This window comes from Acaromyces ingoldii (assembly GCF_003144295.1).
Source record: "Acaromyces ingoldii strain MCA 4198 unplaced genomic scaffold FA10scaffold_10, whole genome shotgun sequence".
Taxonomy (NCBI): domain Eukaryota; kingdom Fungi; phylum Basidiomycota; class Exobasidiomycetes; order Exobasidiales; family Cryptobasidiaceae; genus Acaromyces; species Acaromyces ingoldii.
The window spans coordinates 249,562-275,816 of record NW_020290256.1 but is presented as its reverse complement, the minus strand read 5'-3'; the positions used below and the strand labels follow the sequence as shown (position 1 = coordinate 275,816).

The 26,255-nt window shown below is 52.2% G+C and overlaps 8 protein-coding genes across 8 annotated transcripts; 3 read left to right on the top strand and 5 right to left on the bottom strand.

Annotated features, from left to right (window-relative positions):
* Window positions 1-4,355: 4,355 nt before the first annotated feature.
* Window positions 4,356-4,520, top strand: FA10DRAFT_235358 (hypothetical protein; the record flags this gene model as incomplete). The annotated part of the gene is made up of 1 exon (XM_025519026.1): window positions 4,356-4,520. A coding segment is annotated over one exon (165 nt), but the record flags the coding sequence as incomplete, so codon positions are not given.
* Window positions 4,521-8,406: 3,886 nt separating this feature from the next.
* FA10DRAFT_270070 (hypothetical protein) lies at window positions 8,407-9,876 on the bottom strand. The gene is made up of 4 exons (XM_025522988.1): window positions 9,465-9,876; window positions 9,286-9,393; window positions 9,100-9,222; window positions 8,407-9,037 (listed from the first exon to the last, which is right to left on the bottom strand). The coding sequence occupies exons 1-4, from the start codon at window positions 9,861-9,863 to the stop codon at window positions 8,828-8,830; spliced, it is 840 nt and encodes a 279-aa protein (XP_025373918.1). The 5' UTR covers window positions 9,864-9,876; the 3' UTR covers window positions 8,407-8,827.
* A 1,373-nt stretch (window positions 9,877-11,249) lies between these two features.
* FA10DRAFT_263218 (NAD(P)-binding protein) lies at window positions 11,250-12,496 on the bottom strand (the record flags this gene model as incomplete). Its single annotated transcript, XM_025520188.1, has 5 exons — window positions 11,250-11,429; window positions 11,546-11,634; window positions 11,699-12,077; window positions 12,113-12,203; window positions 12,489-12,496. 5 exons carry the CDS (start codon window positions 12,494-12,496, stop codon window positions 11,250-11,252), a joined length of 747 nt encoding a protein of 248 aa, XP_025373917.1.
* Window positions 12,497-12,583: 87 nt separating this feature from the next.
* Window positions 12,584-13,265, bottom strand: FA10DRAFT_291802 (hypothetical protein; the record flags this gene model as incomplete). The annotated part of the gene is made up of 2 exons (XM_025524370.1): window positions 12,584-13,136; window positions 13,192-13,265. The coding sequence occupies 2 exons, from the start codon at window positions 13,263-13,265 to the stop codon at window positions 12,584-12,586; spliced, it is 627 nt and encodes a 208-aa protein (XP_025373916.1).
* Window positions 13,266-16,506: 3,241 nt separating this feature from the next.
* Window positions 16,507-17,415, top strand: FA10DRAFT_263217 (hypothetical protein; the record flags this gene model as incomplete). Its single annotated transcript, XM_025520187.1, has 4 exons — window positions 16,507-16,525; window positions 16,801-17,062; window positions 17,113-17,135; window positions 17,300-17,415. 4 exons carry the CDS (start codon window positions 16,507-16,509, stop codon window positions 17,413-17,415), a joined length of 420 nt encoding a protein of 139 aa, XP_025373915.1.
* Window positions 17,416-18,350: 935 nt separating this feature from the next.
* On the bottom strand, window positions 18,351-19,449 carry FA10DRAFT_304822 (hypothetical protein; the record flags this gene model as incomplete). Its single annotated transcript, XM_025525399.1, has 3 exons — window positions 18,351-18,420; window positions 18,456-19,100; window positions 19,187-19,449. 3 exons carry the CDS (start codon window positions 19,447-19,449, stop codon window positions 18,351-18,353), a joined length of 978 nt encoding a protein of 325 aa, XP_025373914.1.
* A 1,319-nt stretch (window positions 19,450-20,768) lies between these two features.
* FA10DRAFT_51668 (hypothetical protein) lies at window positions 20,769-21,802 on the top strand. The gene has a single exon (XM_025525540.1). The coding sequence runs from the start codon at window positions 20,890-20,892 to the stop codon at window positions 21,460-21,462; it is 573 nt and encodes a 190-aa protein (XP_025373913.1). The 5' UTR covers window positions 20,769-20,889; the 3' UTR covers window positions 21,463-21,802.
* A 270-nt stretch (window positions 21,803-22,072) lies between these two features.
* On the bottom strand, window positions 22,073-23,138 carry FA10DRAFT_256820 (FabD/lysophospholipase-like protein). The gene is made up of 2 exons (XM_025519824.1): window positions 22,574-23,138; window positions 22,073-22,523 (listed from the first exon to the last, which is right to left on the bottom strand). The coding sequence occupies exons 1-2, from the start codon at window positions 23,018-23,020 to the stop codon at window positions 22,089-22,091; spliced, it is 882 nt and encodes a 293-aa protein (XP_025373912.1). The 5' UTR covers window positions 23,021-23,138; the 3' UTR covers window positions 22,073-22,088.
* Window positions 23,139-26,255: the final 3,117 nt, after the last annotated feature.

Below are 26,255 nucleotides of genomic sequence, written 5' to 3'. Positions count from 1 at the left end.
AATGGGAACAATGGAAACAATGGAAACAATGGAAACAATGGAAACAATGGAAACAATGGAAACAATCGGTACGAACGGTTTGACCACCAGAATGAACTTCGGCAGGAGTGCGAGTAGAGGAGTGGGGAATCTATGAAAAGGACCTGGATCTGTAAGGCAACAGCCGGCAGAATTTTCATGTCTAGAAAGAAGTGCCGACACGGTTTACAATTCGAAAATTTATATCACTGAGTACGAACGCACGTGAGCTAGTCGAGCAACCAGTTCGCATTAGACTTGTTTCAAAGAAAGTGAGATTGATAACTTACTGATCACCGAATTTGTGACAGAATGCCAAGCTCGACTGCTCCGTCTTCCCTCCCTCCCACTGGCGCGAGACACTGGAATCAGGCTTACTTGCGGATGACATCCAACCGAAGGAGCTGACACATGCCTTCACTCCGAATTGCGATTCTAATGCTGATGAATCAGCATACAAGGGCGCGTTCATGGCATATCAGCACAAGCAACGGGGAAATCAGTCCGACTTTCAGCGGAGGAGTTGGGGTCCAGCATGCACAACACTTCCCCTGGCTTATTTCTATCGGCGTCACGTTTTTAAACGTGTTTGATCGTCAAGTCCGCCATCTTGTGTCAAGCCTACGCATGCAGAGATTAGAGCTATGACATACTAGCTCAATTTTGCAAAGTCGGAGTCGAATACTGTGAACTGTATTGCGTTTCAAAGAAAGGCCCTAGCGTGTCGAAACTTGGGGTCCGGTACGTGACTAGCACGGGATTCTCTATCTGTCACGCCCCAGTTGAATTCGCAGTGAAAGGTCTTCTCTTTTGCCGGAGTGGCTCTCTCCAATTTCTGAGATGCGAAAGAACCCGAGCTTTTCTACGTGATCGCTGGCAATCGAGAAGCGAACGTGTCGAGAAGAGCCATAATTTTGAGTCGCGCGCTTCGTTTGCGCACCTTTTTCGGTTGTCTAAACCACGATCCGAGTCTTTAGTTGCGCCTTCATAGTGGCAACATTGGGGACGCACAAAGGAAGTACAGGGCAAGATCCTGAGCCGAATTTTGAATGGTCAAAGTATGCTATCATGTATTTCTTAATGAGCAGAGTGATGAAGAAGCCACTTTCCAGATCTTCTCGAAAACTTCGTCACTAAGCGCAGAGGAAATATTTACCTGAGCAGCTAGACATGTGCTTTTCGGTCGTCGATCTGTCTAAATCTGGCTTCAACAACGGCGAGCGAGAACGATGCGTACGAAAGGCAAATTATCATGGCCGGACTAATAGAGGCATGTACCGTATTCATCCATCTCTTGATGCTCGATCTTATAGGCTGATGGTACAGGAGGGGGGGAGGGGGCAAAAGTCGAACGCGAGCTGGATTTTCGCGTTTCCGACTTCCTGCCAAACTATAAGGAGAATTCAGAATCAATTGTCCTCACGGTCCATGGTCATGACTACCTTTTGAAATAGTGCTAGAATTGTTTAAAGCCTGGTGGGTCTGCTCTGTGTAGAAGCTACCACATAGCTCCTATATTTTGGCGAAATGATGAGATGAGAAAAACACGCTCATCGACCTTTGTAACTTTGCAGCACTGTGATTTTCGCATCTATCTCCTTTACGCCTTCACTTTACAGCACATTTTTTCGGACCTCTACGTCTTTGATTGAGATCATAGCAACAATGCTGGGCCGCAGTTATTCTGGCTTCATCCTCTATCGCATCTGTTCTTGCCTTGCACCAGACTAGATTGCTGCTGTTCAATTCCTGTGACAATGCGGTGAAAACCCGTGAAAAGCATCTGTCACATGGCAGCTCCCCGTCGCATTTGGACTTGTTTCGTCGACAATGCCGGCAAGCCACACGCACTCGCTTCGCATATGTCAGCTATTAATGTTGCCTATTGTACTTCCTCGTTATAAAGATCAGACTGACCTTTAGCTGAGCTGAACCTTGCAACCCGCCTTCCCTGACCATGCTCAATCATCGATCGACTGAGAGATCACTTCGTGGTCTTAAGGATGCGGAAAAATCTGTCTGCTCATCGTTTTGGTCAAATTTTGATAAACTTCTCAGGCCCAAGTGTCGAGCCACCAACGCGAGAAAGGTCGGTTTCACGAGATGTTATCCTGAAAAATCTGAAATCTCCCCTCCCCCACCTCTCCTGCTCCATAATGCAAGATGTTTTCATCAGCAGTATAATCATGGAGTGGAATATTAAATCAGGTTTGAGATATTTTCGTTCTAAAAATGGCAGGCTCGAATCACGTAGAAGAGTGCTTTTGCTTTTCGTTCGTGAAAAAAAAAATTGTAGCAACAGAGCGAGCAGAAAAGTCGGTGCGAGCAGCAGGACTGCAGAAAAAAAAGTTATCTTGATCAAACACACCAAAGGCCAAGCTGGGTGCCGCGGCAAGAGGAAGAACTTCTAGTGCTTAGCAACGAGTCGCTTCAGCTTCTTTGACACATGTGCACCCTTTATCCAAATTTTCCTTAGCGTCGACTGATCTGCTTCTCTATATCACTATTGATACAACGGGGGAGCATCTATGCTTAGTCTTCCCATTTGCATGTGAGAACAGTCCCTTCAAAAAAGAAGAGCATTGCATTGTCGCGCTTAACCCGACAATTTTCATAACCTGATAACGCTCACCTTTGTGCATAAGAAGATATTGTGGTGCCGTGGTGGTACAACTTGTTGCTGCCTGTACACCATCACTCTTGATTTGGACTGTGACGATCTAGCCCGTTCGTCGTCCTACTTCAGCCTTTCCGAAGCGAAGCGATCTCGACCTCTTCTCAAGTTCTGACGCTTGGTGCAGGAACGAGGCTGATCCGCCAATTGAGAGTGCCCACCAGAAGATACCTGTTGTCCGACTCTGGACCTCTGGACATCCTTTGGACATTCTTCTTGCCTTTTGGACAGGTCGCTGGAGGTCGAAGCGCATAGAAGAGATAAGACAAAGTCGGCTCTCTCACTAAACAACGTCCTCGGTGGAATCCGACGTTGGCAACTCGAGCCCAATTCCTAAATACAATGGAAGGATTCACGAGTAGTGCCACCCCTGCTGGGGGTACAATGACCTACACAGCTCTGCTCAACGCACGGGACTCGCCCACGCCGCAGATTGCCTCCTCGCAGCAGGTCAGCATGAGCTTGACATCAGCACCGCACAGCTTTGATGGTCTCACGAGCGCTCCGAAGCCTGCATACATCTCCTTCGAACAGCTTCCATGTCCTCAAGATGCTCACCAGCTGTCATCGATCAGCTCCAAGACTGATGGCTTTTCTGGAATTCAAGCAACCCTCGATGATAATACCATTGGGCACTCTTCGATGCACGATAACAATGGGCAAGAGCTTCAGATCTATCAGGATTTCGACGTTCAGGAGCAGGCGTCAAGATCCAAGTAGATACGCGGAGCAAGCATGGGAGGGAGAGCAGCAACTAATACAACAATGTCATTGTGATAGCCATGAGCAACAAAAGCAGCAGCGATCTTCTGTCACAGCTCAAGAATACACCGCTATCCGACGTCCACTATTGTCGCCCTTAGTGCCAAGGATCAATTTCAATCCCGCGCGTGTGCAGCTTGACTACGGCCGATGCGCCCCGGAGTGGCGTTTGAGCAGACACTCTGTCTCGTCGCTGTTCGACCTTCACGCAGGCGCAAAATCCCCCGTGGCACTGGATGTGCGGCAATGGTATGACGCATTGTCCCAATGCAAACCGTGCCAGTCTTCGACGCGAGTTGGCCATTCACGGCAGCATGGTGCTCCAAATCAGCCAACGTCATGTCGATCAGAGCACCAAAGCTTGAAGCAAGCAATCCATCAGCCTCATTTTGTCCACCGTCATTCCCCTTCCGAACCTTCCGACGACGCGATCGATGTTTCCGCATTCAAGAGTTCTTGTCACTATTGCTCTCTCAATGACTCGGGAGAACATTTCTCGATATGGGACACCGACAATTGTTCGCGGGAATCGCGTCTCGCGGCAAACGCCTTTGTCAGTTCCCGTGATCACCTTTTTTACTCCAGACCTCCCCCCTTTGAGCCTCAATTGGGTGCTTGCTCCAAAATTGCAGTTATCGATCCTTGCACTGCCTTGGCTATAGCGTCTTCGCCGTCGTTCATCGAGCCCAGAAATTTCGTTTCGACAATTCTTCCTGCAGGAGCAAATGATTCCCTGCAGCCTTCGTTCCTCCATCATCTCGGCGAGCACGATCAAGGTTGCCGACAACGCCAAACGTGCCAAGCGTGCTTTCGATGTCTTGTTTACTACCCACACGAGCAGCAAAAGGACCGAAAACGGCGACGTCCGCAACAGCATCCCGGCAAATTGGAGACAATCAATAGTGACGGTCAGATCTCTTCCGGCAACAAGATGGAAAAAAGGGTCAGGGTTGCCTGTCAATTCTGTAACCGCAGAAAAATCAGATGCGACGGAATCGTGCCCTGTATGCATTGCGAGAGAAGAGGTATTGAGTGCGTCTATCCAGCAGGAGGACGGTGCCAGTAGCAAAAAGTACTTCCGGGTAATAGAAGAAGAATTAGCGTAGGCGCGAAGATCCGAATTCCGAACGAAGGAAAGAGGCGGGTGTACATGTGTCACCTAATTGTCTCTCAGCTCTTCACTGCTCGACGCAGAGAGTAGGGACCTTTGTTTCAATGTAGAGCTCGGTGCAATCTGAGGCTGTCATCCACTTCGGTAGCACCAGAGGGCGAGCATTATTTTGCCTTGTCCCTCTGCATTGCCAGAAGACGATGGGGAGGTCGGCCAAATTCACGCTGATCACTCGCCGTTTCGACATACCCAGCTTGGTCGTCCCTACTGTTGTGTAACCAATAGCGCCACTTTCAGGGTAGCGAAGATTCACTGGGCTCCCAAAGCACCTCACTGCAATACTCAGTACAATCATCTTCTGGTACGGCACCAGACGCCATTCTCCCTACTGGCCCTTCAATTCTGGCGTCGACCATAACCATGCACAGACGGCGGGCGCCGTTGAGAAATTTCGCTTCCGACTGGACAAAATGAATGTGACTTCCGTCTCAGACTATCATTGAATGTTACCCTCTCGTGCGTAGTAATTCAAATTTAGAAGCATTCGCACCTCCTCCTAATCTTGCTTCTTTATCGCAACCCCACTTGTCATTGTCCCCACTTGCACTAGCGGTGGGGCAAGCACCTTCCCGCTATAATACCTCATTATCGCAATCCCACTCGTTGCTGTACCCATGTGCACGTAGTGTGTGGGGTGAGTATCTCTGCTTAAACGCACTTCTACTTGTCTTCGTGCCCACTTGTCATTGTCCCACTTGTTCATTGTCCCCAGTTGCTGTAGCGTCTCTGATGAATTCTCACATTGATATAGAGGCAACGACATCAGAAACCCGCTAAAAATAGTGGCTTAAATGCCGCGTAAATGAGAAAACTTTCAACTAGTCTAGTGCCATCTTCGGCAGCATCTTCCCTAAACAAGATAGTCGGGACAAATATGTAGTGCACAAATTAAATACTCCTTCCGTCTCAAGAAGCTCTGTGTCGTTTAGCGTCTAGGTCGTTGCCACCGCTTGTGGACAAAGTTGTCGCACCCTCGAGCACGCTTAGATAAAGATAGCACGTAGATGACGAGACAATGGTAGACCAACCATCTGGACCGTTTGCCTTACCCTTTTTAGCTTTAAGCGAATCTTTTAGTGGATGATAACGCGGCAAACATTGGCCTGAGAGGCTCAAGGCTAACAGAGGAAGCTATCTCCTACCTCCTCGCTCTGGCACGCATCGTCGCTTCTGACAGCAGCTTTTAACGACAGGCTCGAGCGCATCAGCATTTGCACCATTGAGAATCATTGAGAGATATTGAGTCTGGGCACCTCATCAATGCGACAAGAGAGATTAGAAGGACCGTGGCACTGGGTTGAAGGGTTTCAATTATAGCTTTGCTTATCTTCTATTCACGCCGCAGGTCGCCAATCGACGGGTGGTGGGCAAGCAAATTCTTCGAAGTTCCTTAAGTCGTGAGTCACATCCTCGGTACACGTCTTCTCATCCACTGACCATCGCATTACTTCGTCTCTTTCAGCCATGCACATCATTCACCTCACAAAGGCCAATACTTTGGACTGGCGACCTGGTATGCGCGATCTTCAGCTGCACGACAATGTGCAGACCTGTGCCCAATTGCTTGAATCTCTCGATGCATTCCTTGAATTGCGCCTGCCTGAATCCTATTTCGTGCAGATTTACTTTCACACCATCTGCTTTGCCATCATCATACTCATAGGCATTGTCACTATGCTCAAGCGGATCCACAATTCAAACTTTTTCGTCTTCAATCTACGATGTGCGGAGGAGCGATAATCATTGTGCCTCACAACACCAATTGCTGACTGGTGAGAAAGGTCCTTGTTCAAAGTAGATCCCGAACTTTTTGCTCCATCTGATCCTTCTTGTGTGCGCTTGTCGGTGCGACCGTCAGTTTTTCGACTTTCTTTTTGGAGCATTTTGGATCGTTTCCGAGTCTATTGTCGTCCCTATCTTTCGCGGCCACACCAGTGCTTTCATGCTTGGGTTCTTGCTTCTCTACCCTTGGCTGCTCGTGTGGCTTGCAGCTTGTTTCTCCCTTTGGGGTATGTTCCATTCGATCCCGACTCTACCATGGCGTTTTCAGCAGCAAACTTTTCAGCAGAGACCGGATCGTTGGCAATCCTCGATTGCACGATTGACCAGCGTCCTCTTGATTTCGGTGCCCGTTGGCGTATTGACGTGCTCGATCGCCTCTTCTCGGCAGGTACTACAAGATGAGCGATGAGCTCCAACATTCCGTACAGTCTGCCTTGATCTTGTCGGGCGGTACAGATATAGCAGATTTAGCGGAGAGAGCGGCCGCACTCGAGGTCTGGGAAAAGCTGAAGCTGGCATGGTGGTGCGGCGCCATTGGCTTTTGCCAACGGACTGCTTTCGCCTGGCTCACCACTGCTTTCCTGTCTATCATAGGAATCGGCTTACTGTATGAGCTTGTTGCTCGCTTGCGCCACATCCGAAAACAACGGAATGACGCGAGCATGGAGTTAGCAGCACCTCTCATCAGACAACCCTCTTTTGAATATGGCGACGGAGGGTCACCCTGGCCTCAGCACACCTCTGCAGACTGGGCTCGAAGAAGTTGCACGGGAAGAAGGCGGGCCTCAAAGAACCTCCTCGACAGACGTCATTGCACAGCAGCATACGGGTCGACGTTCTAGTCCACATCTTTGCCCAACACCGACGCCAGGCGCACGAATTTCAATCGGCAGATGGCGATTTCGAAGACCTTCGCGATTAGCTAATTTCAATACAAGATACAGTCGGGAATTACAGCGCGGATCATCAAGCTTGACAGAGTACGATTTTAGCGCAGATACATTCTGTCATCGTCACAGTTGTCACGACAGTGGCCCTTGATGCGGTCAGTAGCGGCCCAGAAGCCCTTACCTCTGCATTTTACCTTTACAACATCGCTACCGACAGGCTCAATATCTTGTGTGGGGGTGACATTTTTGCTGTTTGCTTCTTCAAGTCTTACGAACTATTTTTGACAATATTATATTTCAACCCTCGTCACATCTCACGGCCGAAAGGAGCGGAGGAGAGCCTGATACTGTTCTGGCAGAATGCTTGAATGAAGGTCTACAGGAGATGAGACTCGAACCCTAACCCTAAGAGTGACTAATGTTGATATCAATATTGCGCCTTCGACTCTTCAAAATCAATTTTGCAATCTTCTTAAAGGCAGAGACAAAGGTCTCTGCGTCGCCACAGACCAAGTTGACGTTTTTGGGGCCAACATCGAGGCCTGTCACATTCTTCCCAAGTCAAGAGGGGACGAAGTGACAAGAGAAAAAAAAGAATACGCTCGTCTTGACTTTCACCCTTGACTTTTGTGCGCTTTGTTCCGCTACAGCTCATCCGTGAATGTCGGACGACAGTACGATGAGCAGTGACGACATTAAAAACGGTTCCATGCTTTTGAGAACGCTTCATAGGACCTCCGATCGCTTTGAGCGGAGCGACTATGTCCAAGTGAGATGAGTGGTCGAGGACGAGGTCATGACGTGCTGTTATATAAGTATAGGGATGCTCGAAAATGATATCACTCTTCTTGACTTTTGAGATCAGAAGGTACCTTCATAGCCCACTCTTTTGTCGACAACATTTGTTTCAAAGATGCTCATATAAGGTCGATGTTCCAAGCAAAAGGCGAAGAATACGACGCTCAGCCGTCAACCCTCTATTTGTAAGTCCGGCTCTCACGGGGTAGCACAAACAAGGAGCGATTGCTGATCCTCTTCTTAGCTAACATGGCACTACGAGCAGTGCGTCAAGGCTAGGCTACGCCCTTACGATTAAAAGTGCGAGTCAGCTCTGTATTTCATACCATTTCACAAGAAGGAGGCACGTCTCTCAGAGCTAGCTCAAACTTGATGACAGCATTGACAAACGGTGAAGCCGGGCTTCCTACTGTGGTAATAGGGTCGGCTGGAGAAATGAACAATCTTCCGTCGCTGTCCCGCTCTTTGAGCACTCCAGGTCTCTCGAAGAATATTCCTCGCTTTTTGCCTGGCTTCGTGCGCACTTCCAGATCTGGCGGTGGACCAGGAAGGTTCCAACTCTCCAGTTCAGCTTCATGACCAGCAACGTAAAAGAGACTCAGAAAGGAACTTTGAGTGGTGTGCGTATACTTATGGAAGTTGTGAGGCCACGCATGTGAGATACGTGGGGAAGAAAGACCGCCGTCCAAGACTTATTGCTTGAAGACATAGAAAGGCTTGTTTCCATTTCTCCTACTCCAGCGCTTGTCCCAGATCAAATCCTTCTGCGGTACCTCTGATTCTTGCCAGGACACATTGACGATAGTGCCAGTCGGCCAAACGTGGGTCTAGATATTCGCGAGGCTGAACTCGCATCTCGGTCCTCGGATCAATCCTCCGTCCATGTATTTGCTCCATCTCCGGGTCTTCCAATGCGAAGAAATGTGGATAATACATGCCGTCCTGCGGAGAGCAAATTATTGCGTGAGTTCCTGACCTGGATCATTTGCATTGCGAGCTCTAACCTTGCAGTACCAACTCCACTCGTACCTGTCATACGCTCCGTGGAGATCGTCTCTAATCAAGAAGCCCATGGACGTTGCGTAGAGCTGATTTTCAAGCTCGAGACCAAGTATCGCTTTGTAGACCTGCTCAATCCCTAGAGTCACTACGATTATGGATCTTACGCAATGCTGATTAGATGAACTCACATCGAGTCGGCTCACAGGAACGACATGTGCAGAAGTGCACCGGCTGCGTTCAGAGTGAGTGAGGATACAACGGCCATCTCTCGCTAAAAGAGAAGAACGAAATTTAGACTGAAATAGATGATAAGCAACTTGCAAGCGAATCCATCCTATGAGCTCGTCAGTCGACCGAAAAAGCTCACCTGGCCTGAACGCGAGGTCGTGTGCTTCGAATTGCTGTAAGTGCTTTCGCTGACAGAACTGGCTGGCTTTGGCAGTGGACTCTTGCCCTCAGGCCCTCGGGTTGGTGTCAGCCTCATTAAATTCTCCTCGATGCTCGAAAAGATATACTGTGATGATTCAATGGGCTCTTCGGATAGATCGAGCGCTCCACCACAGGGGGATCGAAGCTCGCCCCGCTCGACATATAAAAGCTGTATGACGTGGTGGACGAAGGCGAGTGTGTTGTCTCCCCCTTTCCTTATAAATTGTTCCGGAATCTTGACAATCTTGAAGTGAGCATCATCAAGCACGCACTTGACTTCGATGCTTCCACCACGCCACCAAGTCTCCGCAAGATCGTACGTCCTTGTTTGCGACATTGCAATTTGTCTGAGGTTCAGCTGAAAGTGAGATGAATGTGGCTACAGCGTCTCACTTTTCACGTGAGCCACGTGTTTCTCATGATAAGCGAGGCTTCGGGATAAGCTGTTCATGCACGTGATGCTCATGATAGCCCAATCCCCAGTTCGAATTTTTTTTGATGTACAAATCTTTTTTGTTGGACCGATTCTACTTCAAACCCACCAAAAGCGTGTTAAAAGCACAGGGTGCCTTGCGCATCTTAGGACGCTACAAGCGGAGCGGTCATTCGTTCCGTCATTGATGATGGTCGCGCTAGCCACACGCAGAGCGTGTATAGAACCTATGTGCAATTCTGGGCCAGGTCAAGAGACGTCTCACACTCAGAAGAAACCTTCTAAACCCGAGCAGGCCCGAAATTCAGTAGAGGCGACTTGGTCAGATACGTCCTCAAATTAGCAAAGATTTACTGTCGCACCGCACCCATTCATGCGTACGAAGATACAAATTCACGTTGTCTTGGGAAGACGGACGACAAGTAAGCGCTCATTTATTCAATGTCAGAGAAGCAAATTTGAGCATTCCCAGAGACCTCAACATCGATCCCTTTGGGTATTTGTAGAAGAGTCGAGGGTACTCACAATGCCTGTTCAGGATCGAGATATACGCATAATGCAAAAATACATTTCTTGAAGAGTGAAAGGTACTCACAATGCCTCTCCAAGATTGGTATATACGCATAATGCGAGAAGACATAACCAATAAGATGCGTCTTGAACATATTCCATTGTTGTCGAATGTTTGGGCGTTGAATGTTGGGTCACGTAGACAACGGCATGGTCCAAAATGCGGCCCGCGACCTTGTGATGTATGTTGTACTGATCAAAAGAGATCATGTAGGGTACAAAGACTTTCTAAAAGTGCCAGATGACGACAAGGAGTTTGCCATTTACGAAAAGGTGTGAAAAAAAAGACGGGGTACTCCACCTAATTTCGCCTTTGTTTCGTCAACATACACTTGGCTTCTGCATTTGCCACGAGTCGAAAGATATCTGAAGAAGGCGTCTTTGACAGATTCGCTCCTAGCTGCTCGGTCAGGGCCCTCTTTACACAGGATGTTGCTGAGCTACGGCTTTATCATCAGCCTGCTCGTCTGGTTCATCTACGTGTACAGGCAACTACAGCCTGCTCATGTGGTTCACCAACGTGTGCAAGCAACAACAGCCTGCTCGCCCGCTTTAATGTGTACAGGCAACGATGTCTATTCCAGGCACTGAAGATCAGCGACAGTAGCAGCCACCGTTTCGTCGAGCGAGGTGGGAGCCTTGTTGTAGTAGCGCTGGAGCAAATCCTTGTATCTATGGTTAGGCACGCGGATGTCGTTCCTTGACGCGTCGCCCTGTTAGTCAGGCAATTGCAGGTGCGGCTTGGCCTTTTTGAATGGCGCCGGCGAGCTCCTCGATGGACCAGAGTTCCGTCATGGCAAAAATGCGCTGGTCCTTGATCTCGTCGGCTACGAGGGCAGCCACGTGAGCGCGTGCCACGTCGCGCACATCATTGCAGAAGAAGCCCGGCGGGGTGAGGAACTGGTGGAGGGCAGTCTAAGTGCTAACTTGCCCTCTGCAAGCTGGCGCAGCCAGCCGTACGTTGTAAAGAATGGTGCAGACAGGCCCCGGTCGGGGTTTGCTGGCGGGCCAGACACCCAGTAGGGAAGGGCGTTGTTGAAAGCAAAACCTTTTCCCTTGACTAGCGCCCATGCAGCCTGCTCACCCTTGACTTTGCTCGCCATGTCTGCAGGAGACTACTCTGAGTTCAGACATGCCAAACACTCCGGTAACGCAGGGACAAGACTCACAAACGGCAGCTGCCTTGGAGAGATCGTCGTCCTTCGCACTGTAAGCATACGGGACAATGTCATCCTGATTTGCTTGCTTATCCACAACGATGGGCTGCTTGCCCGTCTTGCCAAAAACAGCGACGCTCGACGACGTGAGAACGACCGACTTGACGTCCTTGCTCCTGGCTGCCGCTTCGGAGAGGCTGGTACTGCAGCTGCCGACAGAGTTGATCACCGCGTCGGGGTCCGTGCTCATGGAAGCATCCATGGCCACGTGTATGATGCCAGAGACGCCCTGGACGGCATGGTCGAGCGCACCGGGGGCCGACGGATCGGCGACCTCGACGATCTCGACGGTGGCCGAGCCGAATTCCAACTCGAGGTGCTGCTTGAGAACCTGGCGCGCGCAGCATCGCGGGTCACGGCGCGCACCTTGAAACCGGCCACAAGGAGCTCGGCGGCGACGCTGGACCCCACGAGACCCGTCGCATTCGTGACGAGCACCGTGGTGCCCCGGCATAATCTCGGCTTGCGAAAGGAGGTATACCCATACCTCTAGTGTAACGCCAAAAATTCGCCAGCTAGAATTCAGCAAGAGCTCCACGTTCTGTTCTCACAATGCTCTATTCCCACAATTCTCACTTTCTACTCAGCGTCATGCAATCATGTAGAGTATTGTAGCGAATGCGTGAAGCGAAATCGCTGAAAAGGCAAATACCGGAGATACCCGTCTCATCTGAGGCCGGCTCCGTAGCACCAAACGCGAAGGAGTCCTTATGTGCAGGAGCATTCAAAAACTCTACCTTACATATACATTCGGATGCTCGTCACAGAGTGACACAGGTTTGCGGACCCGACGAGATTGATAAATGGGTACGAAATTCCTTTCCACACTAGCCTACGTCAGATGATGTGCGCTTCCTTGAGCCGGTCTACATATGGCTTGGGCGCTCGGCCCTCGATCATGAGCTCCAAGGTTGGATCACCTTTATTCCTTGCGCGCTGATAGCCTTCCCTTCGAGAGCTTCGCTCGAGGCAAGGGAGCACATTCCGCCCTTCGGAAAGGTCAAGACCATAGAAGACTCGCATGGTCGTCAGCGTAAAGACAAGCATGATATCGGCTGCAGTGAAATCATCGCCTGCCAGCCACAATCTTGCATCGAGGTGATCATCGAGAAGACAGAGGAGTGCACCTAGTCGCTCTTGAGCCCTCGCGAGACGGGCTCCAGCGTCGTGAATTTGGGAAAGCTGGAGAATGAGCAGAACGAGTGGCTGTAGTTTGCAGTTCGAGGCGTGGAACCAGTAGAGATAGTCGGTAAATCGAGGATGGAAAGGTGTTAAAGACAGCCTTCCGCCCCCGTACTTGTTCATGAGGTATTCAATGATAGCGCTTGACTCCTTTAGCATGACTTTATTGTCTTCGAGGACCGGAGCCTGAGCTAGCGCAGTAACGTCCCTAATAGATTGCGGAGCGAAAAGTGGAGCACGTTTATGCAGCTTCAGTGTCGTACGGTATGCCAAGCTCTTCACAAAGCCAGACTATGCGCTCTGACTGCGAGACTTGCAAGTGATGAATTGTGATCATGCGGGTCGAGGAGCAGAAGCTGGAGTGGATCAAGACTCAGGCCAAGACGATGGAGAAGTAAGGTGTTGCCCATGCTTACATAGCATGCGCTTTTGAATAATCTGGATGCTTACTGCACTGGCTTTGAGAGCCAACTTGCTCATCCGCTGCCTCCTGCCGTCCTTCCGGATCGCTCAGATAAGGCTCGATTCTTTATACTTCCTGCTATTGCGAGTTTCCTTCTACTGCGAGTTAGGACATAGGGGAACTTTGATGCGACCTGTAAGGTGAACAATTCTCACATACGGGTGAGCAATGACTCGCTACTCTTGAAGCAAGCAAGAGCCCTTCATCAAACTTTGACGTCCAACATTCAACTGTTGCCGATCACCACTTACATGGCGCTCAGCAGGGTTACGTTTGCTTGCAAGACGACGGCTCCTGGGTCGCTTGAGCACGTTTAAGCTCGCTTAGATGCAAGTTCGCTCGCCAGAGTACCAAAGACCCTCAAGTGTGTGCCTAAGGCATAGCCGGGAAAAAAGGATGAAATCTTTCGCCTGTTCGCTGGTGGCATTAAACCATCCCTGTGAGAAAAGTTGAGCTCCGACTTTTGAGAGAGTAAGTCAGTTCAGCACAGAAGATCGGTGACGCTCGACTTCGTCATCGTCACTAAGACCTACTTGGGGAAGCCACGCTTCTCTAATGCCTCAAAATTGGTTTATGCGCTCTGCGCAATTTAATGGTCACCAAGAAGTGCGGCACTTCTTGATACATCGGCTTATGCGACATGCATGTAACCAGCTGCCGGATCGAAATCCACAAACCTCCTATCGAAGGCTTTTGGTTGGTCAGAAATGGCTAGTCAGTCTCTCTTACACCTGTACAAGTGAACACGGTCACATTCAACAGCTCGCAATGATTCGCTCACAGGCGCTATAAGCTCAAGATCTTGCAGCATGCAGAGAGGGCAAGGTTGTGCGGATTTGGAAACAAGGCCATTTTGAGATCGCGACGCAAATCAATAAGGTGACGTTCTTGGCACTCTTCTTGGTAAGTTCGACGACCGCTCAGCCTTGCGGTGGTTGCACGACTCGTCATCGCGGAAGATAAGAATGGTCGGGAAGACAATCATCGGATTCTTAACTGCTCGGGCGTGCATTGCGTTGAAGTGATGCACATGGTCTTTAGACCACAAGTAGGATAATGAACATTGAGTGAATGACCCTGACGGAACGGAACCCTTCTGAGAGTGACTTATCAAGGGTTGGTTTACAGATCTTATTAAATTGATGAATCGAAATCGAGCTTATTCTCTTTATACCTGAAATAATAATTTAGGCCAAAAGGCGCTTGATGGCAATGAGTCTGCGCCTGGCAAATAGTATATCAATGCACAAGCCGAATTTTCTGATCATGGAGTCGGAATAGTCGCGAGGTGCAAAACACTCGGAAAATCTGTTACTTCCCATCCACAAATATGTGTGGTGGTCTTCTTCACGGCGCCCCGCATGAATGAGATAAAGTCAGGGAAACAATCAAAGAAAGGCCTGGCCAATCGCCGAGGTCATTGTGGTTTGTGACCATAACATTGCAGTAACGACACGATCATGTGTTCTCGAAATTGGTATATCTGATCACCGATGTTACGCAGAGCATCTGCAAAGCGGTGATATCTACATACTTAAGTCGTTCCGACACCGTGATCCTGGCCGCTATACAGACCCACCGAGCGAGATTATCGAGGAACTGCAGGCCAAGCAGACACCTAATGGCTCAAAAGTGATCCCAAGAAAGTGGAGCAAACAAATCGAAAGCGATGCACGAGAAGCGCTGTACAAGATCCTTACATTCACTGTATAGAATGCTTTGATGTGGTGATCTACAGTGCAAACAGTAAATTAACTTAGACTTTTCGATCATGGAGCGCTTTTTGAGTCCTGTCCGGTCGGCAGATGGTTCGCAGCGCTTGATTTCAGAGGCATTTTCCGACACTTCTGCGCACTCGTTGATTGGAGAAGATCACGCGCCCTTGACGTTCTTCTGTACCATGCGTTCGCTTCTCAAGGCTTCCAAGAAGAACCCCAAATTCATCATAATCTCCTCGCAAGCAAGTATGCAAGACAATTTCAGCCATCTTCCTCGCGAAGATCTAGCTACAGTATCAACAAGTCAACCACTAATGCGTTGGGCGCTAGAATTGCGGCAGATGAGAAAGACATCATAACCTTGATGCTCCACACGGACCTCTGGTCTGCTTGCATACCATTAAGGGAAGCGACGAAATATTCTTTATCGCTTTCAGCAGAAAAGAAAAGGAGCCAAGCTCCTCATCATAGCGCAGCGAGCAATTCGGATAATCGACGAAGCACGAGAGGAGGACTCTGGACGATTTGTGGACGTAGGCATAGGCAAGACGCTCACTTGGTGACCATCAAGAGGCCCAACTCTCGCTTTATCGTTATTCTCTGTCCTGTTGAAAATTTTGTGAGTCGTCTGCAAGAATTAAATCGAGACCTTCGTCGTGCTGATGGAATCTCGGAACGGTGTAACGTTGTCTCATCGCAATCATGATGAAAAGATCACCTTCAGGGCAGTGCTCGAGCAGAAGACAAAACCGACGGTCATCGTCCTGCTTGAAAATGTCGTGAAGTGTCAAAACGGAGGGATGGCTTTATACGTTTGCATGGAGGAAGCCTTCTTGCTTTTGGCTTTTGCGCTCCTCGTTGTTGAAGCCGACCTTGCAAAGGCACTTGACGACGTACACCATCTTCGACCCAGGTTTCGCGGTCGTCTCTAGAAGATGCGCCGGCAACGAGTTTGTGTCCCTCACAAGGTAGACCTTACTTGATGGGCTATAGCCTAGGAACGCAACACACGCGAAGCGGCCACCAGTACTCTGCTCAACGGAAGGTTGTGCTCGTTGCTGCATCAAGAATAGCGAAGAGGTCAAGCTCGTTGAATGAGAGGAGGTATGTTTTTCGGCAGCTACCTAGATTGTATCTGCGGTGACCTTTGCCACAACGCTCAAAACAGACCTTCTGTTTCTAGGGTCTAGGGTCTAAGCACTTTGCTGAGCAGGGAACGGACACGTCCCCATTGGGCGATGTAGCAAGTATTTCTACACGACAGCGAACAGGCAGCTTCGAAAACATTCTTTAGGAAAATGCTCTTACAAGGCCTCGCTCAACGATTGGAGGTAAAATAGTATTGTCTACGGAGAGATAGCGTCGCTTTTGTAGCATTCTGCGGGAGTTTGCCCGCAATGACGATTAGTCGCCATAGTGTGTCCGCGCTATGCAGCAGTAACAGTGGCGTGTCAGAAAGTCGGAAACACGAAGGGTCATAAGTAGAAGTGGAAGAAGGTAGGGGCCTGACACTATTACCGAATTCCCACGGTACCAACGTGTGGATGCAGCTCACAGTACTCCAATGGAAAGTCTTTGAGTTTCAGTAGGGATCTACCAGGCCGGCAACACCTTAAAAGCAGAACGTTTCGAGTTCTTGTCCCTCTCTTGCTGCACAAGTCCTGCTAAGAAAAGGCATTGCCTCCTGACAGCCAATGGGTGGAGGGCAGCGCGCCCACGAAGTGAGAACAGCTCGTCGCTTCTCGTGGTTGCACTGAGCGCCCAGACCGGCCAACGGGGCTACTACGGCGCTTACTTCAAGGGCTACCAAGGCACACTGCTCGCTCAGAGGGGTGCTAAAGTCTGTGCCAAGTCCTACGTTGAAGGAGCTGTCGATTTCTTCTTTGGCCAGCATATTCAGGCTGATTTCCTGACTGCGACGTCGGTGTCTCGGCCGGCAGTGGATACGTCATCGTGAGCGTGCGTATATGGTCGAGCGAGAACTCCGGTTATGACATCAACAGCAAAAGCTTCCAGGCCACTTCGGGTAAGTAAGTCAGCAGTGGGAGCATCACCTTTGGTCGGCTATGGGGCTCTACGCCACGGAGTATGTCGAAAGTCGACGCTCAGCTCCATCATCATCCTGGCCGGCTCGAGTGTGAGCGCGACGAGCGCACGACGAATGCCTACCTGCCGAATACGGCAACACAGATGCCGGCGCCTCGGGACAGAGGGCTTCCTTCTCCAAGAAGCTCAGCTCTGTAGTCGATGTGACCACAGTCTTTGGCTCGTCGTGCCAGAGTTGGTCGGACAAGTTCTACCTCTAAGCCGATGCAAAGCCGCCGTTAATCTCCATAAACCTCCTCTGTTCTTTCTTGGCTTTTTCAATTTCCGGAAAATAGTAGGTCAGACGCAGCGAATACATTGTATGTTTGCCGATCATCGTAACTGCCCCCCTGCCACCTCGTTTGAGGTGGGCAACATGTCTCTTCCCAGTCTCGAAAGCATGTCATTTGAGCACCCGTATACCCTCGTAAGTACTATCTGCGCTGAAACACCCTGATGGAATAAGATACTGTACTGTACAGCGAGTATAAGAATCGAAGGATTGAGAGGGGTAAAATGACCAATGCAGGTGTCTATGAGCGGCTTGGCAGCATTAGATGTTTCGGCCTCGGAACATCCGAAGGTACCTTAGTGGAAGCCATCGAGGCACAGAGCTGTGACATTATCGGAAAGGAGTGACGTAGCCATGTCGCCCTGAGATTAGTGTCGGGATCGCGATATCCGCGCGTGGTGAGGAGGCTGTTTCTCATTGAGATGGACAGAATTGAATTGACTGGCGAATAGGAAGCGTGAGCGCGCGCCGGAGCCATTAGGCGAGCACGTCGGCTGCAAAACGAGACCAGTCTGTGATACAACGGGGGTAGAGCAGGCGTAGGACAAAGCGCAGCTGCCGATCCATTGCGTTGCAGAAGGACGCTTCCAGGGCACGGCCTCTTCACTGCGGAGCTGAGCGAGCAGCACAGGCTCAAAGGCCGGCTCGGCGTCTTCCTCGACCTGTCGCAGGCGAAGATGTAGTCGAACGGGCATCGGAGCGGAAGAAGTTGCGCTCGAGGGCGCGCGTGAACGGCGGGACAGAAAAGCAAGGCGGGGCTGTTATCGAACATGATGAGCGACTCGACAGCCTACCCCTGCTCTTTGAGCAGCTACACGAGCCGTGGGCGCCGCGGCATCCAGAGCGCACCCAGGCAAAAAGCAGCTAGGCGGTACGGCCCTGCGGCTGCACCCTACGGATCTGGTCGGCGTAGTTCTGGAGAATCTCGTCTGCACTGCAAAGCATGGCAGAGAGTTGGGTCCCGCGCACGCCAAAGACGGGAAATGGCAGCCCAAGAGCCCAGTGGCGAAGTGCCGAATAACAATGCCTCCGCCGTGGAGGATGAAGAGATTCTGACCATCGGCGACATTGTTGAGAGTGACGACGCAGTCGTCGGCATCCAGCTCGCGGCTCTCGCGATTCTGCAACGGAAGGTGATGTCCGGCAGTAGCAGCGAGTGCCTCGAGACGGCCGAGGTTGGCATCGCTGAGGAGCTGCAGCTGACTCACGTCAACGCCAAAGTGCTGTCGAATGGCGGCCGACAGCCTCGAAGCAGAGAGCGAGTCGAAACCGTAATTTTTGAGAGCGTTGTCGTCACGCACCTCGTTCGGATCCATGTCCAGGTGCATGGCGAAGAGCGACCGCATCGAGACGCTGGCGGCCATGCAGGTGTGGGTTGAGATGCGCTGGTTCATGAGGTGGATGCACAGGTGCCGCATGGCGCCCTTGAAGCGAGCGAGCAGGGAGATATCGAGCTGGCGACAAAGAGAGTGCTGGGCGCGCAATGACAAAAAGAGTCCTGGCACGACATCCCAGTGCAGCATGACTGTGTCGCCCATGGCCACAGTAGCATCTCGTCCATGGAGCAGGCCGCGTCCACCCAGACCCTCGAGCGCGACACGCTCTTCTCCTGGGCTGTGGCGCGCGCAAAGGTGCCGACGTCGCTAATGCTGGGCACGAGCATGGCCACGCCGCGGGGCCGTTTGGCGAGGCTCATCTACATGTTGGTGGCGCTGTAGTTTGCAGGAACTTGGCTGCCGTGCAGCGACAACAGGCTCGCGGTGGCGATGAGCCAGGCATCCTCGGTAAGGTGGCGTAGGAGATCCTCGAGCCCATGCAGCTTGGGCCGGGAGACGTGCTCAAAGTCGGCCGTGGTCAGATCATTGAGGCGCTTGTCGAAAAGGGCGAGCGGGAGAAAGAATGCGCCTTGTAAATCATTGTCGGCGCAGAGCTGACGGGTAGCGACACCATCGACTGCATCCATGGCCGGTGTCTCGAATCGAAGATCGCTGTGCTGCTCGAGCTAGCCAAAGTCAAACCGATCGACGAAGAAGCCCACTCGAGAAAGGCGTGGCCACCGCCGCGAGACGTGAAGACAAATTGCCGCACACCTCGCGTATACATGAGGTGTACCAAGCGGAGTGCTACACTCGTCCGAGGGACTCTCTGACATCTTGCTCTTCGGAAGCATGGTTGGACGCCATTGTAGCGAAGACTGTTGCACAGCGCTTCGAAGCGAGATGCTCAGGAACGGGATCTCTTCTATACTGAAGTCAATGACGCTGTCGTAGAGCTGGCGAAAATGCTGCAGACTGAGACGCACAATTATTCGGAGACGAGCACGAGATCCGCCCCAAGGTCCATGTCTTCGTCAAAGGGCTCCGCGCTCTTCATGACGCTGAGCGCTTGGAGATCCGATGGCTGGAAGTCCGACGGCAAGCCTTTCTCAACAACAGCCACCTTTGCTTGACTGCATGACTACGCTTTCATGATGCAGCGCAGGATCGCAGAAGCGATGCTGCGCACGTCAACACCGAGAGGCACCTCGATGAGCTTCCCCTCGGGCACGGTGATGGCAGATGGAGCGCCTTCGGTTGACCTAACGTTGACAAAGACGCGCTTTCACCTGTCGGGGCCCGTGGCCAGCGCCCAGGCACCAAGACGCACAATTTGCACGACGTGAACCAGAGCGTTGCCCAGGCCGGTCTGGTGTCACGTGCAGCTCGCCCGTGCCTCCTACACTGATGACATCGAAGGCAGAGCTGCCCAGCAACCAGGGCTGAGGGCTGTCGATGGAGACCAAACGACGGATGTTGACGCTGGCGCCACTCGTCGCGAGCAGTTCTGGCTCGAGTAGAGCGAGACGGAGGGCGTCGTCGATAGCAGACGGCAAGCCCTGCACACCTGCCTCGACCATGACGGCGGCGATGTGCAGGTGCGGGTGCTCCATGCGGGCGTCAGTCCACACGCGGCAAGGCAGTCGTCCGCGGCAGCGACGACGAGGCGGGGCTGCTGCTGCTGCTCGTCGTGGTGCGGGGATGTCGACCTTGTCCACCACCTGCCGTGCGCACCTACTCTTGCCCATCAGATGCTCCTGGTAGCGCTGCCGATGCCTGGGCATGCTCGCATCCCGCTGCTGCAGCTCATTGGCGGCACGGTTGATGTAGAAGAGGCAATCAGTGTCCAGTGCGCGATACTCGTATGCGTGTCCTTTCACAGGCTCTAGGATGCAATTTCCCTGCTCCCACAGTAGCCGGTCGGAAGCGAAGCCCACGGGCTTCCGATGCAAAGCCAGCCTGACGTCCGGTGGACTCGGGTACGCAAAGCTAATTCGCTCATATAATAGCCGATCCAGAGCAATGACGACATAGCCCGACTTTTCGAGGGGCTTTCAGTCGGCCGCGACGCTCTCTGAGCTCCAGGAATGGATGCGAACGTGGACACAGGACGTGTCGCCAGGGGTCAGCCGTGCGTCGACATCGAATCGGGCGCGGACCACGCGCTTGGGAAGGTAGATCTCGCTGGGAAGTGCCGTCATGGGGTACCAGCACGGCGCAATAGAGAAGTGCAGGGTGGCGTTGATGAGCGCCGGGTCGACGAGGTAGCCTCTGCCATGTCCCATCAGCGACCTTGGAGGAGACAGCTTGCATCGCATCACTCACCAATCCTCGGGCAGCCGCTCCTTTGCAATCGCCTCGTCGTCGCCCACATGCACGCCGTCGATGCGCTTGAAGTTGCAGCCGAGTTGGGGGACGAGGTTGTCGAGAATCTGGAGCCACTCGTGCTCCGGCACTGCCTTTGGGCAGCGACTGTTCATGGCCTTGATGTCCTCGGCCTCACCGAGCGACGCGCCTTGCACCGAGTAGCGGCCGTCGACATGGCGCGTCTGTGTTGGAGGAAAGTGAGCAGGTGCCGGCAGAAAGAGCATCAGATGTGTGGACCCACCTCGACGAAGCTGTTCATCCCCGAGACGCTCTGTGAGACGAGGGAGAAGTGACTGTTGCCATGCGGCCTGTCGAGCGACAGCCTCGAGGGTGCCTCGCCCGGGGCCGGGATGTGGATGGGCATTGCTACGTGGATGCGCATGCCGCGCAACTCGCAGCACCCGGGAATCGTCTCCAGCGCAGCAGCCATGAAGCCAGCAGCAGGCATGCAGGACACGCTGTTGACGGTATGCTCGGCCAGGTCAGGGAGGATGTCGGCCGAGATAGCGAGACCGGGCGAGTCGGCGCAGAGACGCTGCCGTCGTCACAGGTGGGCGAGTTCATCCTTGGGGACCTGCACTGGCAGCTGCGTCTTCTCAAACATTATTTGTGCGTCGGCAGGCCGTCCTCCATCGGCAGGTCGTACCCAAAGACCGGCCAGGTCGCCATGCTGCCCGCGGCGGAACAGCTCGCTCACCGTGGACAGAAAGGCGACCACGTCGGTCTCGAGGCACGCCTCCTCATCGTTCGTGCTCTTTGCCCGATGAAGCGCAGGCAGGCAGGCGGGCGTGCTCGCCTGCTGCTCCAGCAGCCCGCCCAGGACAGGGTGGGGCGACAGCTCGAGCACGGCGGCGCCAGTCAAGCAACGGTTTAGCGCGCGACAGCAGTCGTCAGACTGGACCACGTTGCGCGTGTTTCGCTACCAAAAGTCGCAGTCAAAGGGCCCGTGGAAGGCGTCCTCCCTCACGGTGGAGGAGAAGACGTCAATGCTGGCTTGGTGTCGGATTTGGCCTTTGTCGAGACCGTGTGCTGCGAAGAGCTCCTTGACCTGTGCGACGAGGCGCTCCCGCAGCGGCTCCATGAAGCTGCTGTGGACCGCCACGTTGGTCCTCAGCATGGTGCACTGCACGTCTTGTGCGACTGCCTGCGCACGGAACGAGTCGAGGATGACGCGCTTGCCCGCGAGCGTGACAGCCTCTGGCCCGTTGATGGCGGCAATGTCCAGCGACAGCGACAGCGCATGCATGAGCTTGGAGGCCCGTCGCGAGGAGCAGGCGACGGCGATCATGCCCGCGCCCTCTGCTTCCGTCTGGGGCATGAGGCCGGCACGGATGACGCTGAGCCGGACGGCGACCTCGGCTGCCGTGGCCCAGGCCGCGTCGTCGCCAGTGCCAAAAGCGCCACGACGTAGGTCATGGCCGTCTCACCGGCACTGTGCGCCAGCATGGCTTGTGGACGCAGCCCCAGGGAGCGTAGCAGATCGACGAGGCCGACCTGGACGACTGTCAGAGCGGGGAGGATGTGCAGCGTGGACCACCGACTGTTGGCCTCCCACAGCGCTCCCCTTTGCACGCCAAACAGACCGTCATCCTCGATCAGGCTCCAGCCCACGACGTCCCGATAGACTCTGTCGCTGCGGAGCACCCATTCGCGAAAGGTACTGAACCGCCCGAAGAGCGCCCGGCCCATGTGAAGGTGCTGTGGCCCCTGGTCAGGAAAGAGAAAGGCAGGGGAAGCCTCAGCCCAGGGCCTCGGTCGCCCAGCCCTTTTCAAAGCCCTTACGATGCTGTGACCCACTGCGCACGTCGCCCAAGGATTCTGTCTCGCCCGTCGAGCGAGGGTCGACGCCATTGCGTGGAATCCGTGTCTGGGTTCGAAGGAGTCGAGCTGGTGACAGAGCTGCGCAGGCAGCCGGCTCGGTGAGGCTGCTGACGACAAGCACGTGCAGCTGCTGCTCCCTATCGTCTGGGCTTCCTCTCGCTGCCACTCGTCGAGTGCCATCCGCGATGTCGAGTGTCCTTTATTCCATCTCCGCCCCCTCTGGGCCCCCCACGAAACCCTTTTCATTTGTCAGCTCAACCGACTGCTCGGTGGACCCTCAGACTTGTTACATCACCAAGTGTTCCAATCGTAAGATAATGGCATCCTTCTTTGAAGGGCGCGTTGCATGGTACCAACGAGCTTAGACCGCTCTGGCATGTTTTTTTCGCGAGGCTACAGAGTGTCCCTTTCTTACGCGCGCTTGGGCAACGGCGAAGTGGTCTGGGCATGGACGTTGACGAGTGTGTACCTTCGATCCGATGTCCATGCGGGGAGTTGAAAGAAAGGCCGGGTCACGAGCATCGACTAGCGGCATCATAAAACTGAACAAGACTCAGTCGTGCCAAGGCTACGTGAGGTGAAGAGTTTTGTTCGACTACCTTCGTCTGTTCGTGAAGCACATCGATGTGACGGAGGAGCTTGGTCACCGAAGCTTTCGCCTCTGTGACATCGCTGGAAGCAATGCCACGCAGAAGAGAAAGAAAGAGCTCCTGATTGCATGGCGCCTACGCGCGCTATTGTCTTGCTCGCGGTCCACGTCAGGTAAAAAAAAAATTATCCGAGTCGCAAACGTCGGTGTATGCGGCGTCGGCGGGGCTCTTCCCGAAAGACGGGCAACGGGTGAAGTCAATCTTAAATGCAGCGTTGGCGTCGCAGTCCAGGTTGCCAACGCTGTTATCCGACTTGAACTCAAGCGGAAGGAAGATAGCCGCCGAAGCCAATGCGAGGCCCACCGGACACCGAATTCGAGTGCCAAGTGAGGCTTTGGCGACCCGTGGCGGGATTGATGGGGTTAGGTTAGAGCAAGATAAAATTCGGGATTAGTTTAAGGTTAGATTTAGGACTGACAACAAAACTACCTTCTAGCAGCATGTCCAAAGTCAACCGACAAGGGCGATAACAGCAACGACATCAACTCAAGAACCCCCTTCAGCATTCTTATCGGCGCGGCTTTAATGCTTGCTGTTGCTGCTATGGGGACGGTGTAGCATCACCCGTGTGTTTCTTGAGCTGAGACATATGCAGACCTCCAATACACAAAAGTCTGTCTGAAGACCGTGCGAGAATAGCTCAACCCAACGTGAAGATCTCTGAAGAGCTGTCAGTTGTTCTGGCAGACGCTGTGTCCTGGCAATGCTGCTACTGCAACCTTGTCTAAGACCAGAATAAATAAGTATTATCAATGTGCATGTGCCCTGCGTTGGTGGAATAGTCTTGCTAGTCATCATGTTTCAAGGATCGTGCACAGATGTCGTTCACAGAAGGGAACGGCTTTATTTTCATTCTGCATGTATGATGTCCCTTGAGAGGTTCGAAAAAGGGCTGCAAGCTTGCTGCGGAGATTGCAGCCAGCGAGTATTCGCAAATCGGCAACGAAATGCTCCAGTAAGGTCGAGAGAGGACTCAATGGCAAAGAGTGACTTGTTTTGTTGAGCTCGAGAAAGTCTGCAGCCACGTTTAAACGCTTCTGCCTTCAAGCTGTCGACTAAAGTCTTGACAAGTGTCAGTCAAGTATACGGAGAGATTCTAAAACTAAATCAACACCAAACAATACTCAAAGACAGGCCTTCTCCGGTCTAGCACCGAGTGCTAGATACACAGGATTTCCGACAAACGTCTCTCTTGATCTTTGTGGTTGCTCAAAGTTGCATTTCGTCTACCTCAGAGAGTGTGATCGATCCAAGACGCTACCGGAAATTAGTTTCGTGTAGGAAGAAGCTGTAACGTAAATATTTCACAGTCATCAATCTGTCTGCTGCATAGTATTTAAGAATCAGTTCGTGGGCCAGAATCTAAATCGAGAGCTCTGCAACACCAGAAAGATGCTCAAATTTACTTTGGCAGTCTAGAGATTTTCAAGAGCCTCGAGATTTTCGAGGGAGCCGGACTGTTCTTTGGCCTGTACTTTGGCCTGAATTTTCACCAGATACGCCTTGTGGAATCCTTGTTCCCATTGCTCCCATTGTTCCTATCGCTCCCATTGTTCCCACTGTTCCTATTGTTCCTACTGTTGCCCTTGTTCCTATTCTTCCCATTCTTCCCATTCTTCCCATTGTTGCCATTGCTGCCAGTGCTCCCATTGCTCTCGTACTAATCTTCGTATTTTCGTTTCCATCATTCTCACTGTGTTGACACAACTTGCAATAGACACGACTGAAGCTATGTTCCGCAACACATGACAAATGGCTTCTGGACTGGACCCATGCAAAGTCATGAAGAAGCTTATCGGTTGATCGGAGCCAGAACGCGTTTGTGGCGCTGTCGCAGACGAGAATGTTGGAGTACAACTCATACCTAAGTCAGGAACAGTGAATGAAATCATTACCTCTTGGGGAAAATTGTTGACAAGAGAATAGAGCAGAAGTGACGGGTTGCAAAGTGCCCAAAACGATGGCTGCAGCTTGCCTGGGTGTCGGTTTTCAAAGAAGGAATATCGGGCCAAGGCTCGGAGAGCTAAGGTCGTACTCGCATCACGGACAGTTGCATTAAAGCCCACAGGGCCACAAGGCCAATCTCCAAGCCTCCCTTTACCTAGCACAAACAAAGGCAACGCCTCCAGTCTGCATGAATCCTTGACTCAGACCACTTCAAATGGAGGTAAAGGGGAGAGGCCGGCGGCTGAAATTCAAAGAAAAGGATAATGACCGGCCCCATCGACACTAGAACGTCCAACGAAGCCAGCGAAGGCACTCCTCGAATCAATCTCCGCCTGTTCAGTGGATCTGCTTAATTCGCTGAACCATATCCATATGTTTTGCCATAATCGACGAGAGCATGGCGAAGGTAATGGTGTCGATCTTACTGACGTTGATTAGCTCTGCGCGCTCGAGGATTGAGCATCCAAACAGGTGCGCTACGATGAAAAACTTTCTTGCTCGCTCGGCGCGTTTTCGAAGTCCTGCGTAATTTGCAGGCTCACTTCGTTGATTCTGCAAGATCTTCAGTAGGGTTGGATACGCTTCGTCATGGAAGCCCTTGCTTGCGACGTATTCGAGCGAGCTTGTTGCGGACGACACGATCAAATCCGCGTAAGCACGTCCAAATT

What these genes read in the sequence shown, in the direction of transcription:
- FA10DRAFT_256820 (XM_025519824.1), bottom strand. Translation starts at nt 23,020, where the DNA reads ATGGCGTCGACCCTCGCTCGACGGGCGAGACAGAATCCTTGGGCGACG. An exon ending in AGACGGCCATGACCTACGTC is followed by an intron (nt 22,524 to 22,573) that starts GTGGCGCTTTTG and finishes ACGGCAGCCGAG; the next exon opens with GTCGCCGTCCGGCTCAGCGT.
- FA10DRAFT_51668 (XM_025525540.1), top strand. Translation starts at nt 20,890, where the DNA reads ATGGATGCGAACGTGGACACAGGACGTGTCGCCAGGGGTCAGCCGTGC.
- FA10DRAFT_270070 (XM_025522988.1), bottom strand. Translation starts at nt 9,863, where the DNA reads ATGTCGCAAACAAGGACGTACGATCTTGCGGAGACTTGGTGGCGTGGT. An exon ending in CGACCTCGCGTTCAGGCCAG is followed by an intron (nt 9,394 to 9,464) that starts GTGAGCTTTTTC and finishes CATCTATTTCAG; the next exon opens with TCTAAATTTCGTTCTTCTCT. An exon ending in AGTGGAGTTGGTACTGCAAG is followed by an intron (nt 9,038 to 9,099) that starts GTTAGAGCTCGC and finishes TGCTCTCCGCAG; the next exon opens with GACGGCATGTATTATCCACA.